The 15,741-nt window shown below is 32.1% G+C and overlaps 1 protein-coding gene across 1 annotated transcript; it reads right to left on the bottom strand.

Moving 5' to 3' along the window:
• Nucleotides 1–276: 276 nt before the first annotated feature.
• Nucleotides 277–7,689, bottom strand: LOC114718019 (probable methyltransferase PMT13). Its single transcript, XM_028903272.1, has 7 exons — nt 6,909–7,689; nt 4,847–5,050; nt 4,553–4,763; nt 4,203–4,464; nt 3,626–4,000; nt 2,348–2,443; nt 277–969 (listed from the first exon to the last, which is right to left on the bottom strand). Exons 1-7 carry the CDS (start codon nt 7,329–7,331, stop codon nt 762–764), a joined length of 1,779 nt encoding a protein of 592 aa, XP_028759105.1. The 5' UTR covers nt 7,332–7,689; the 3' UTR covers nt 277–761.
• Nucleotides 7,690–15,741: the final 8,052 nt, after the last annotated feature.

A 15,741-nucleotide genomic window follows, 5' to 3' on the forward strand; every position in this document is an offset into this window, starting at 1 on the left:
CATATGTATATATCAGCTGGTAACAGCTAACGTTGATCTATTTCATTGCAGTTTTTGGTAGTTTTACAGTCAACAATTCTTATCAATTCCGTTTGCCTCACAAGCCATATATGGTTTATAAGTTCACCAATTTTCCCACCCAACATGCGAGTCTTTTGGAATGAGCTCTCTGATCAGACCTATGCCCATAACAATTTGTCAATCAAATCTTGAACTGTGTCAATAATTTTCTGCTGAGTTGAAGGAAGTATTTTTTAACACAATAGGAGAAACTGAAACTCGACCGAATCAGAATCAGAGACTGATTCTTCCTCAATTAACAATAATTATTAAGCAAGTATCATCATCTATAAAGAAGCCTAGAATACAATTACCAAAGAGCTAAGAAAATAAAACTAGCACTGCTCTTGTGCTTTACATATAAAAGCAAATTTCATTCATTCTCTATATATTATGTTCATGCATTCAGAAAAAGGGCAATAATTAAACCTATGCTTGGAGCCCACATTTAATCTTTCCACCCCTCCTCTCTTTTTTCTCCAGGTATCTCTGAATGCACTATATACGCTTCCTTTTGTGAATATAGAGAACCCTAACTGACTTTCACCAGCACACTCTTGCCATTTTCGCTTTTCTCAAATTCTAACCATACGACCTTTATAGTTTATGTGGGGATGATATATCTTTCACACCCCCACACCCTAAAGCAGTGGGAAGAAAATGTTACCTAAATTACAAAGCTGTGTCAGTGAGATGCAGATTTACAGATACCACAAGGTCTTGGTTGCAACTAGGATTTTATCTCCACCTTGTGATTCAGGTTCTTTATCATGTAAAGTAGGCCTCCACCTCACTGCACGAGCAATGTGTGCTACTTTATTGATTACTTCAGGGGTGTCCCGCAGAACGACTGTTCCTTCTGGTCGTAGCATCCGATCTATTTCAACCATCAGATCCACAAGGTTACATCTGCAGTGAAGTCAAGAAGCAACAAGTGTGAGCTCTGTTATGGGTCAAAGTTTCAATGGCTTTGTGAATACTACAACCTGAGGTGTTCTCAGGCTTTGCTGGCACTAATCTCTCAGGTTGGTAATCTCAAGATGTTGTTTGTTTGATAGAATGAAATGGAATGAAGGGGGAAACATTTAAAGATAAATGATGAATCTCGTGTCCCCAACATGAGAAAAGAAAATAATAAAAGGAAACAAAAACTATAGGGTCATGAATAAAAAGATATGATATGCATTGAAAACCAAAAACAGGTCGTAAAGGTGTATTCCTCCACATCAGCTTGATGCTTTTAGGATTTTAACTCCAAACCCCCGTAAAAACTAAACCTGTGTTAATACAAAGGGATTTTTTGACTCCTTCACCAAGCAGTATTAAATTCTTTGGGTAATTTCTATGGTTGTAACGATAACAATCAAGATAAGACCGATCACGTAGCCTTTGCACATAAGGAGCTTTTGTGAGATGGAATCTGATATGAACTGAATCTCAGCTATAGTTCACATGTAAGGACACAAGAAAAAGGCAAAATGACAGTTAGGTCTAAAGAGATCGATCTAATAGTCCCTTGCAAGATTTTCTGAAAAATGAGCTGCAAATATCAATTCACATAACTGTAAATTTAAGAGTCCAAATTGCAGATGAGGCATTTAAGTTTTCAAACGCAACTCGGTTTGCAACTATTTGAATCGATATTTGCAACTTATTTTTCAAATATTTTTTCAAGAACCCAACTGTCATTAAATTGATCATTTGCAACTTAAATCTGCCCCAAAGAAAAATCAATAATTGACTTTTTGGGATTTAAAATGTCATTTCCCCAAAGCAAAATCAGATTAAATAACTCATCGAAACAGCATGCAAAGATAACTACTAGTTCTGTTATTAAAAAAAAAAAAAGATAACTACTAGTTCTAAGCAAATCAAGCAGTGCCTTAGTTGCTTGATTTAAATATTAGTTCAAGTAAACATGATTTTCCTATCACTCACTAAAAGCTTGCAGTTAAACATCAATTTAATTTAAAAGATTAAGCTGTTAAGTGAAGGCTTATGAATAGGTTATCCTGTAATCAACACATTCTTAATTTGAGCCTTACTCCACTTACAATAAAAGCTCGGGTGCTATGAACCTATGACAAACATCAAACAAAAAGCTTGAGTTGTTAGGGGAAAATCCATGAATAGGCTTTATTTTATTTTAAAAATAATTAATCACTAACAGTTGTATCAACGGGTACCCTTGAACTGTTGTTTGGGGGGGGGGGGGGGAAGGTATCTTTGGACAGTGACTGAGATGCCGCAATAAGATACAGTTTTGGAAGTGATAAGACCAAAATACCTGTTTTTCCCAGAAGCTGGATCTTTTGTTAGTGATTCAATACCGGTCACATGGATCAAGTCATAAGAACGCGGATAGGTTGAGAAAGGTTCACACCTAGGAAAAATAACCAAAAAATTTCAGATCCAAGGAAACCTCCGCTACAAGTTGTAATATATGTTCAAATATACTCCAGATATTATAGCCAAAAGATCAGAAGCAGAGAGTAGCTGGAAGCCTAAAACAGGTTAAGTATACTGCATATGCAAGACGCAGGCACAATTACAGAACATGAAACACTACAAATCTCAAGACGTAGATTGTCAAACTCAACTGAAAAACTTAAATGAGTTGAGAAAGGATGGAAGGTTATAAATCCTGACATTTTGTGAAAATACGTTATGGTTCATAAAATATGGTATCCTGACTATTTTAGTCTTTAGACGAGGCACTAACAACCCTGGCAAAGTGTATTGAGTTTAACGTAGGAAAACTAATCAATTCACAATGCAACTCTTTATTGCTGAACCTGGAGAAGCTAATAAATTAAGAGTAAACTCATAGTTTATGCATCTCTTAAGCCAATCTCCTCCTTCCTTTAAATCTATCCAGTGTAACCCAGATCAGAGCCTTAGAGGAGAAAAATCTCTGCAATAAAACCTCAAGATTTGACATCTTGGTAGAAACTTGATCACCTAGCTCCTCCAAATAACAGTTTTGCAACAAGCTGATCAATACTCAGCAGTCTGCATCAGATTTTAACCTTTTGACAAGTCTGACATCACCCAACTGGCTGGCAACAAGCCATCCATCAATCAGCAGAAATCATCTCTTTTCTCTTCTCTACACAGGCTCTTTTGGACAAAAATGCACATATGTGCCTCTTATTATGCAGGATAAGAAATTCTTAAAAACGTTTATCTAAATATAAAATTACAAAAACAACAAGCATCTGGCATCTGATGTACATTCGAGAAAGGAGCCACTCCTTTTTTGAAGTATTTCTGATCTTATATAACAGCCAGGAGCCATGAACCCACAAGTTCAGCAGGGGGAACCAAGGGAAAAAAAATCCAGTCAAGGAAGTAACTCACCAGCCAAAAAGATTTCTGTGAAATACTGGCTGAATAAAATACTCATTGTCTTGACTAAAAAGGAAATTACCATTGTGATAGACACATGCATCCTTCCGAGTCTCAGATTATGCATATTATCAATAAAAATAATGTGCCTTTACATAGATTGGCAGTAAAACATCACCTTAGGAGAAAATGCACGAAACTTTCAGTAAAAACTCACCAATCATGATAGACTCCAACAAGACCTCTGTCAAAGATCACATCAAGAGTGGATGGCTTGCGAGCTGGAACCACATTCATCACCCACACAGGATCAGATTTTAGCGCTGCAGCAAAACCCCCAAAGAATGCATTCATGTCCATAACATTTCGTATAGCTGGAGTCCCCAATTTTATGCCCAGAGAATTCTTATAGTATGAAACCCTCCTGACCCACCGCCTACTATCAGCCTCAAAAACATCAACAGCATTTTTCAAGAGTGAGGCTCTTGGAGGTGTTGCAGTTAGCCTTTCAGGCCACTTAGGAATCATTCCAACAGCATACTCTCCTTTGACAGAAGTCATCCTACTGACACATTTCTTCAACTTGAAGTACCTGTAAAATTAAACATCTTTATTGGCAATACTACGTAATAACTATAAAAAAAAAACAAATGTGTTAATAATATTCACCCATTTGCTAGCATGATGGCCCAATCAGATCCAAGCATGACTAGCAACCATCAAATTTGATAATGAAAAAAATGGCCAACACAGATAATAAGAGGAAAGATAGCTCTATCAGTCTAATGGATTACCAAGCAAAACTTGGGTCATCTGAATCATCACATAACTCCAGACCAAATTCATTTTGGTTAGGGAGACATGAGTCTCCAGCAGGCTTTTTCCAGATCACAGTGTTGCCATCTACAGCAATCAGTTCATAACACAAAGCTCTTGCCACACCCTGGAGATCAGACCATTCTTTATCTTGTTTAGGCCACTGTACCGGGGGACCAGAGATGACTAAATACCCACCAGGGCGAAGTAACCTATCCACTTCAATGAAATAAGTTGCATCTGCAAGGCAGATTTTCGGCATTAGGGGAGTGATAAGAGTTTAAAAGCTTGCAAAAACCTAAAAGGTGAGCTGCAACACAGAACTTACTGTATGCTGTAAAAGGGATCAAACACCGAGAACAATGCACTAAGTCAAAAGCAAAAGCTGGAAATGGGAGCCTGCGAGTGCCAAGCATGGCAACAAAAGCTGGTATTCCTCTTTCCAGAGCAAATTGTATTTGTGCTTTATGTGAATCTCTTGGAGCAAAGGACACAGTTAAAATATCTTGAGATAGTAGATATCCTCCAAAACTGGCAACCTGAAAATTGAGGAAAAAACAAGCATGTTAAATAGTAAGAAATCACTGCAAGATCTTAAAGGGGAATCGGATACAGCTCCTACCCCACACCCCATATCAAGAGCAGTCCTGAGAACACCACCATTTATTGGAATGTATTGACCAAGTTTTTCAATATACTGCACTGCCCCATCTGGAAACATTGTGCCACCACCAGGGAATATAAAATGCGGACCTTCCCGTTTCATCCATCCTTGGTGACCTTTCCTGTCAGCAATCTTGTTGTGTGGCATGTTACTATGCCATATCTACATAGAATGTAATGAAACTATTAAATAGAAGGATTAGATGACAGAAATATAAGCATCACATTAAATTTCATCATGATCTCTTGTTAAGTCCCGCATCAAGTAGGAAATCTCAATTCATCAGGTCTCAGAATAATCCAGTGGTTAAACAGCTTTTGTCCGGACCTTTAGAAAAATGAAATGAAACAAACCCATACAAATAGTCCCATATAAAACTAAAAATTGAAATGCAAGCTTGTCCTTCCACGTGTTTGAGTAGTTTTTTTTTTTTTTTGGGCATCAACTCTCTAGTTGAAAGAATAAAGACGAGTGGTTCTGCAGCCCTGTCCAAAAACTTTAGCTTTTAGCAGAATCACATATTCTGCCTCACACAAGGAAATATATTTTACCTTTAAGTCAGAAATTTCAAATGTGACGGCCATTCTTCTTCCCTTTTTTTCCAATAAAAAGAAGCTATTCTCTAAAATTGAGGACTAATTCCAATCCCATGAAAAACAAAATTTCATCAGAAGATATAAAAATAGGGGTATTAACTTTTCAGTAACAAATAAGGAAAAATAAAAAATAAAAATCTTCCCTCCATTATCTTCCCCCAGCTTCCAGAGCAGTTCATTTTCGGTGCTCTAGTGGTGGCCAGCAACAATACTTACATTAATATAATACCTATATTGGTCAAAGACTCAAACACATATAATATGGTTTTTAGCACATGATCGAGTTAGATCCTAAATGCTAGGAATGAGTTTATGATTTGTCAAAATATGAACCGCCCTAGTGTTGGTGACCTTGGGAATTCATCAGTAGTGGGTAGTGATCTTTCCTGTCTGCAATCTTATTGTGTGGCATGTTGCTGTGCCATATTAGACAGAACGTACTTAATACTATTAGATGGATAAATGGATCAATTGGTCAGAAACATGCTATTGGAAATTAAAAAAAAAACCACTAAGATGGTGGAAAAGAACATCAAACTTCTACTAATGATGATCAATCAGATAACATACAAAATCACAAATAAAAAGACAAAACTTGTGAACACAATGATGATAAACCCGAAGGTGAACGATGATGAACATGGGTATGAAAAATGAGCTCAACCAGGTAACACTATGGTTACAAGCCTAGTGAATGAATCCCAAGACAAACCCAAGGCATGACTAATGAGGGAGTGAACGAATGAATAAAATCTCTGTACGTAATACAATTTAAGTGACCCTTCAAATAGATTAGCGTCCTTAACTAATACATCAATGTCTAGTAATTTCAACACATACCCAGCACCTAAATTTTATTATGACCTCTGGTTGCAGTTAAGTCCCACACCAACAGGAGAGTTTTAATTTATCGGGCGTCAGAACAATCTAGAAGTTAGCCATTATATGTCCAGAGCTCTAGCAACAAATAAAAAGTCCTGGAAAACTGAAAGTCCCATTCAAAACTACAAACCAAAACACATGCTCCGTTTGACCAAATGTGTTTATTCTGTAGTGAGAAGAACAAAGGCAAGCGATTATGTGTCCTTATCTATTAAGAAAGAAAGAACTCAGCATCAAATAGAATGGTATCGTTCTGTCTCATACAGGGACATTTTTCTTTTTGTATTTACTGGGACAACACGCATTCAGGATCCAAATCAACTCTCCGTGACTCCAAAAACCGGATTAGAAAACAGAATTCTTGAGGGGGCTGAATTTTCAATGGCATGTAAATGACAATATTACCTACGTGATCTGATTTAAAATTACATTTGAGAGACGCTGAATTTTAGGATGAAATTGCTTAATGTTTGTTGGCTTGTACTGAGATAATTCAGCAGCAGAATATATACTTCCCTTCCCAAGAGTGAACTAAACCATACCTTGTGCAAGCTCTCCGGCCACTGCACCGGTATTTTGTAGCCATCAGGCGGAGGAATCAGACAAAGAGGGGTATCCTCCGGCCGCGGGCAATGTCTCTCTCTGTAGTAATTCATTTCTCTACTGAGCTGACTGTTCAACCTCGGATCCTCACATGGCATATGGTCCACGGCTTCGGCAGGACAAGACTCGATAGTTTGCTGCTGCCCAGCCTCGATAACGGCTATGAGGCGGTGGCGCTGCTGTGGATCTGCAGTGGATCGAAGAAGGGTCTGACGGCCGGAAGCAGCAAGCGAATCACCAAGAGGCGTAAAGACGAGGAGGAAGAAGAGGAATACGAGGCCGAAGAAGAACGCAGACACAAGGTCCAAGAGCCGCCATTGGCGTGTGTTACGCTTGGAAGCTGGTAGATTCAAGTGACCCATATCGAAACAAACAGGATCTGATCAAATGGGCATCTGGTTTGTGGATTCCAGAGCACTTGGGATTGAAAATCAGTTGTCTTTACAGAAGACCCAAAACGTCGCAGATATCTCTACGATAGGAGGGAACAGTTAGATCATTTAACTGGGTTATGGTGCCTATGACTGTTTGGAGTGAAATCAATCGAACTATCACAGTAAGCCAGGAAGTAGAAGTTGATTCAATGGAAGATGGAGGATCTGAGGTTTTCAGGGATCCTCAGATTTTGTAGGCATAACCAAGGGACAAGTGTGAACTGAGAAGCGAGTTCACTCATTGGGTAGAGTGCATTATCATTAATCTTTCAGAGAAACGAAGACGGATCCCGCTGCAATCTGTATAAAGTATAATAACTAAAAATAAATAAAAATAAAAATAAAAACTATTGAATTCACTATTTATTGCAAATGAGCTAGGGGCTCATAACCTGACGTTGGACTCCTTGTTAGAAAGGATATCTAATAACTTAATAAGAGTACCTCCGATAAAAAAAAATATGGGCATAAAAAAATTAATTTTAGAATTCACATTCCTTTTAAAATTAATATAATATGGACTTTATGTGCACAATATTAAATAAAAGGCGTTTATAAGATGTCACTAAAATTTGAGAAATATACTTAATTTATTGTTTTAAAAAATATTTTTTTTTTACTAAAAGACAATGTTATTCGAACTAGATAAAAAAGATTACATATAGAAATAAAAACATATAAGTTTAGTAAAAACATTTTTTGTTAAAGATAAAAACATGTAAGTTTAGTAAAAGATAATTAATTAAAATATAAATATTCTAAATAAAATATAAACCAAGATAAATGTCATATTTTTGCCGCTGCCACTAGCATATTAATGTGGTTGTATTAGGTGGCTGACCACAATCACTCACTTGTTTTCTTAGGAAAAAGCTAAATAATTCCAAGGGACAACAGCACATTTGACTTGCACTCAAAAGGGCAAAATAATTAGTAATGATGACCGTCTTTTGTTTTGCTTTCTTTCTCTCATGGAATTTGACCTACACTATCTAAATTTTGGCCTACTTTTTAGATTTCGGTAATTCCAGGGGACCTCCTTTGATAGAAAAGAATCTACATGTTTTTATTTTATAAAGATCGGACCCATTCCTGAAAAAAGTTTAGAAAATAAAACATACTCCTCCGATCCTTAATATAAGACCCATTTAACTAATTTGATTAGATTAAGGAAGTTAGGTAAATTAGTTAATTATAAAAAAAAGTGACACATTTTTCCTAAAACACCATGATCATCTTTCTTAATACCCCCTCTCCCTCTTTTACTTGATTATGGTTGGAGGAGTATCCATAGGGGTAATTTAGAGAAAATTAAAAAATATGAGAAATGGGTCTTATATTTAGGACCAAAACCAATTCAAGAATTGGGTCCTATATTAAGGACCGGAGGAGTAAATTGTTTGTGACTTTAAAATAACATAATTTGCTTTCAATTTTACATTATATATGTTATACATATTATATTGTGTGGATGTTCATAACTCCATAGTCTTCTAGAATTTCATCTCATAATTAATAGCATTATACCTTGTAACTCCCAAATTGAAGGGTTTTTATATTTATTTCCTATGACCTCCAACTGTGCAATTATATTGTTTAATTCCCTTTTTTGTGTACTTATAATTGTTTTGGTTAATCTTCTATGTTGGAGTTCTATAAATAGGAGATTATGTATATATATTTGAAATAATAAAGTGAATGAGAACTCTTCCTTATTTTTTCTTCCAATTTCCTCCTATTTTTTTCGTCTCTCTCATATCAAGCTTTGTACTTTTTTAATTTTCATAACACATTATTAGCATGAGTTTGTTCTAAAAATGTTAGGTATAAGCTTTGTAAATTAATATATTCTTATATCATATAATAATTCCTCGACCAACTTCGCCTCACTCAATTGTCCTTTTTATCCTATTATCATATGCAATTTTAATTTATTTTTATACGTTTGCTATATATATTATGCTATTCTTTTATGTTATTTATTACATTGTTCTGTTTATACATTTTAATTTTGTTATCTCCTCACTGTGATATTGGGTTATTTATTTATTTTTCAATGCTTCTTGTTATGTGGGTTGTTTATGTATATCTATTTGGTTTATTTATGTTGTTTTGCAACTATCATAATATTGCATAGGATTATATAATGTAATTTATATATGGATTTATTTGTTTTTTATATTTAATTATGAATTTAAATTTAATTAATTAATTTATTTATGATATTATTTCAATTTCATTTTATCGAATGGCTAGAAATCATAATACTTTTAATCATGTGATTAGATGATCAAAAGTCACATTACTTTTGCAATGGTTATTTTGTAAAGGAATACTATGGATGCCTTTAAATGACACGACAAGAAAAATCTATGGCACTTTGATAATCTAATATTAACAAATATCAAAGTCCTAAAGGCTATATGGTGATAGATATCAAAGTTTTGAAAACTAATGATTCAAATATCAAATGGCATAAAAGAACTTTATTTGAAAGATTTTCGCTATAATCTTGAAGACTAATGTTTGGAGAAATTGATTATGTGCAATTAAAACAAAGAATATGTTTATAAAAGTGATAATGAATATGACCAAATTATTAATGATTAAAGGGTAATAATCTTTAATCTTAGCTATTGAACTATAATTGAGAAAATAGTAATACTTCTATAGTCAAAAACAATTATGAGCGCATGTTGAATATTAAAATTAGTTATGACTAAAAGTCATATGAACGAATACATGCACTAATATATTGAAAGAAAATGTTAAAATTAGTTATGAAACCAAAAAAAAAAAAAAAGGACCATAAGATATTATGAAAAGCATCAAATATAGTTATGATATCTAAGGCAATGACTTATGACAAAAGATGCCCAAAATAATTAAATTTGAAAGATATAACCATAAGCTTAGAAGGCTATGCGATATTTAATTTTTGAAAGTCTTAAAATTTTTGGTGATTGGTTGGTGGAAAATATCCAAGAATGATATGAAACTAAATATACTAAAAAAGTAGTTATTAGTCATTTTAAAATATTAATTTATTGTGCCAATTTATTTACATATTTAAGAATATAAATATAATTTATTTTCATATCAATAGAATACTCTAAAAGATGGTCATATTATGATATTGATATTTATTGTGCCATTTGTATGCAAATTAAAGAGATGATATATTATTTATATTTTATTCATTTTTATCCTATTCGTATGATTTTATTAAATATTAATTTGAATGATTTATTGTGATTAATGAATAATAAATTTTATTATTAGTATTTGAAGTTATTTTGAGTTTAATTAATAAGAAATTAGTTGAGAAAGAAAAATTAAGCATTCATATAATATGTAAGTATTTTTTTTCCAATGACACATTTTGAGTCTAGCAAATTAAATAAATGGTATATGGTATATTGATTAACGTTGAGAAGTTTTAAATAATACATTTAATTTTACACTTTATTCTTAAAAAATTTATTTTAAAGGATGCTCTACGTTTTGTGTTCCTTTTAAAAGAAATTAAAAATGTACAAATGATAATTATGATCTAAAGAAACTTTTATGAATATTGAATTAATTCAAATATCATTTAATTCCTTAAGTTTTGAACATTTTAAAATAACGTAAAAAATTGGATATTTATATTTTCCTCTTCTAATGTTAAGAGGTATGTTAATCCTTAATTTTTAAAAGGACGAATTATTGATCTTTTATATTTAAATTAAATTAGTTTTGTTGTAAAATTTGTGAGAAAAATTAAAATCATATATTTATGTTACATGTGAATTGATAAAATGAAAAGTTGTTTAATTTTATGAGAAAATGTATTATAAATAGCTGAAATTAATTTTGATTGGTTGGAAAAAATCATTTTGCCTATGCAAACTCTATATATATTACAGGTTAAATTTATGATACTCATAACTATTTATTATTATGTATTATAGTTTTATTAAGATGAGTTTGTCTCCTCATTCCTCTCAAATTACATAGAACCATGTGTAAAAATATTAATATAGTTTTTGAAGAATTAAGATTTTTTTTTTTATGGGTGGACAAAGAATTAATGGTGAAAAATACGATCCATTGATCTACAGTGCAACTTCGATTCTCTAAAGAGTCTAAAAAGTAATAACCTAATTGAATTAAAATTCATAATTACATGTGAAATAGGAAGTACTTAGGCTTCTAAGTGAGAGAGGTTATTAGCTTATTATATGCTGGTTACTGTTTTTGAAATACATGAATGAGAAAAACATGTTTGTATGACTGACACATAAGGGGGAGATTATTGAAATATAAATGTGAGTTGATGTTAAATAGAGTTTTGCTAAAATAAAAAACTTGTGACAGTAAATTAGAAGTTTACTCATCCAATTATATTTATAGTTGGTGTGACTTGTTTGATTATCATAAATCATATATATATATGATGCAGCAAATTATTGATGATGATATATTGTCATCTCTTGAAAAACCAGAAGATTCTTCATGAATAGCTAAATATTATATGATGTAAGGATTCATAAGTTGCTTATTCACAAAGAAAATTTGATTATATTGATATCACTAGTTATGATGTGAAATAGATCTGTACATTTCTGGAAATATATCAAATTTAGATATATTAACCCATAAAAATAGCATTTAAACCTTATAAGTATTCAATAAATTTGATAGATGTATTTATAAGATGGTTAAATGTTATTATTAGGTAGCAACATGAAATTTGCAAGACTAATTGAGTTAATCATTATATATGTTGAGTGCACATTTCCAGAAAAGTACGATCTAGAAAATTTCTATTGCAAACACTGGTTAGTTTACATCTCAGCTTTTCAATGATTCTCATGTATTTATTAAAAAATTGTTAACCCTCCTTAATAGAATAATCTAGCAAAATAATTTATTAAAGCCTCTAGGAGTAGCTAGATCAATACTTTTGAGAACAAGATCTTCATTTCAGTGTTGGCATATTTAGTTTGATATTTTGCAGTATTTATACATTTCAAGCCAGCAAAATTTTTCCAATAAAATTGGCTTTTGGTTAGGAGTCAAATATTTCCATCTTAGAAGTTTAAATGTGCAGTATTTATTACTATCAGCCTACCACAATGCACATAGATAGATATTTAAAAAAAAGTTAGGATAGATGTTAGGTAATAATCTCCTTATTATCTTTAAATGAAATGAAAGGATGCTTCTAAAAAAATTAAATGGATTTAAGAGACTTATACCACATCATGAATTGATTGTTATTCGATAAAATTTTTCTAACATAAATAAGGTTTTCCCAACATGAGGGGAAAAAATTGAGTGGTTGAAAAAGATAACATATAGAATATATTATTATTATTGCCATCAAGTATAGATTCTCAAATATATGCTAGTATGAACTAGAAGTTCATCAAAGAATACGTCATAACATATTACAAATATCTGGTAGATGCTATGACTGACCTAAATGAGTATTAATAAATCTTATGTTTCAGCTAAAAATGTTCCAATTAATAAAATAAAAGTAAGACTTGTCTGAAGCATAAGAGATTAATTGGTTCTAATATAATTATATCATATAAAAATGAGTATGAAATTTAAAAGTTATATTGAGGATGTATACACTCTAAAAGAGTGCCAAGACACAACTAATTGAAAAAAAAAACACTCAAAAAAGGTTCAACTATGAAAAGAGTAATAAAAAGATCTCAATAAATTATGTCACGAGAAAAAAAAAAGGAACCGAAAAGATAAAGTTGTCAATAATGTTTTTGATGATAAGATCATGTAATTAAAATAAAGATCTTATATGTAGATATGTCATAAGAAAGATATAGGAATTTGACCAAAGGAAAAGGTTTAAAAAAAAAAAAAGCAACGAAAATATTATTTGAAAATGTGAAAATTGAGGACCTGTAGTCCAAATATATGAAATACAAAATTATTATGTGCTATATGAACATTTATGTGAAAATTAAAACTTTCACAAAAGTCTAATGAAGATTATGACAAGACATATTAGTTTGTGGTAGATAAATAATTTTGCATAGAGTGCTATTCTGGTACTATATAAAATGAAAACACGCGTATATGAGATACTGTCATAGTCTATGCAAATGACTCATTGAATAATAAAATTTATATGAGAATGCATCAAGAACCTAAAAATGCTAGAAACATGTCCAAGAAAATAATGCAATATATAAAATGTTACATGGATTAAAATGATATGAGTATATAAATATATTTAATTCAGAAAGGACATATTAGAAAATAAATAATTTTGCATTTTATTTGACTTATAGATCAAGTTATGTTGAGGATTGCGAAATGATGGATTTTTTATGTTAATTTTGTCTGCAAAAATATATTAAATTTAATAGACTAAAATTCCTATATATTCACTCTATGATAATATTGATATTACATGTTGTGATTTTCTCATTATTAAGTTCTTGCAAGTACACAAGTGAATAAAAAAATTATATTTGATGTTGTAATTCTACGAAACTATTATATAAGATTATTGTGTTCAAACCAATTGAACATGTAGATACAAGATATATCCTAATAATTTTCATAATAACTTTTCTATTATTATTCTCACAATGTATAAGATAGGGAAGCACATATTCATAACTTAACATATCCAGAAGATATGTTGGAGACATATATTTAAAATTTCTATATGATAAAAATGCATCATGTTTGGGTCTACTAAACAGTGATTTGAAAAGGATTAGAAATAATTCACTTGGAAAAAAAAAGTGATGTTGTCATCAGGGAAAATAAAAGTGACATTACTATTGGGACTATAAAGACCATACTGTGCTCATTTTCTTAATCAAGATTTTGTCCCATGGGATTTTCTTGTTAAGATTTTTAACAAGGCAGTTTTAATGTATATTATGTATTCTTTTTTCTTCACTAAGTTTTTGTCCAACTGAAATTTTTCCTAGTAGGATTTTAACGAGACACAATATTTGTTTATGGATATCCAAAAGGAAGTGCCATAAATATTGTGTTGTGTAGATGTTCATAACTCCATTGCCTCTTAAGATTCCATCTTATGGTTAATGGCATTATATCTTATAACTCTCAAATTAAAGGATTTCTAGTATTTATTTCCTGTTACCTCCAATTGTATAATTATGTTGATCCATTCCCTTCTTTATGTACTGTATAACTCTACTCTTTAGGTTAGTCTTCAAATAAGAGATGATGTACACAGATTTAAGACAATGAAATAACGAAACTCCTCCTTATTTTCTCTTCCAATTTTCTCCCTTTCCCTCATCTCAATCTTTGTACTTTTCTTATTTTCATAACAATATACAATCATTTATTTATTCAATATTAATATATTTTTTCTTTACCTTGTTATTTTAAAACATAATTAACAAATTTTCACTTATAAAATAAGTTTTTCATACCCTTATGCCTTGTTGCATTTTAAGTATATATTAGGAAAAATGCTACAAAAATACCATTTAAAATTCCAAACCCCAAATGGTGATCCGTCCAAAATTCTAAATTATTACTTATGATCACATTTAAATTTCAAAAATTGGGAGATTTTAAAAGTGCAGTAAGTGATTTAAAGCGCAATCCTCTTACTTCTATTTTCCGAAGTGTTGAAATTGCTGTAAGTGACGTTAATGAAATAGTAAAATTCAATAAAAGTGTTACCAATCTTGTTGGGCAGTGTAGCAGTAAATTACTTAAAGGGAAAAGTAATTTGGAGGTCCTTAGTTTTCCTCCATTTTGAATCAGGTCCTTGGACATTTTTTTTTTTATGGAGTCCTTTGCCTTTCAACAGTTAGATGTGTTAGCCCTGCAGTTAAATAGGAGCTAATGCTGTTAAAATTTTCTGTTAGAAATCGCCGTAGAACGTTTGAAACATCTTCTCACTCTGAAACATCTTCATTGTCTATGACTCTTCCCCCATACCCAAGCTCTCAGGCCAAGCTTTCCCCCCTCCTTAGCTCGCTTCTCAACATCTTCTCTCTCTCACCATGCTCCTGACCTCACCATTCCTTCACCTATAACATTTTCTCACTTCAAAATTGGGATAACTGCATCTTTGAAATTTGCTCGTTACATTCCCAACTCTAAAAATGGTAGTCAAAGAACATGATGTCTCTGCTTTGGGAGCATCAAAGGAAGCTATGCAATTCTCGATTTCCTAGAACTGATCAACATCCTTCCTCGTCCTGGGTCACTCGTTCCTCGAGACATGCAAGTGACGGTGCTAGTTGTTGAAGGCTGCTCAGATAAGTTCGGCCTATCAACAAGCCATCCTTGTTGTGGCTAGTTTCAATAATGGACCTGGGTA

The sequence above is a fragment of the Neltuma alba genome, unplaced genomic scaffold (genome assembly GCF_004799145.2).
Source record: "Neltuma alba isolate B1F8T4 unplaced genomic scaffold, ASM479914v2 tig00011792_pilon, whole genome shotgun sequence".
Taxonomy (NCBI): Eukaryota; Viridiplantae; Streptophyta; class Magnoliopsida; order Fabales; family Fabaceae; genus Neltuma; species Neltuma alba.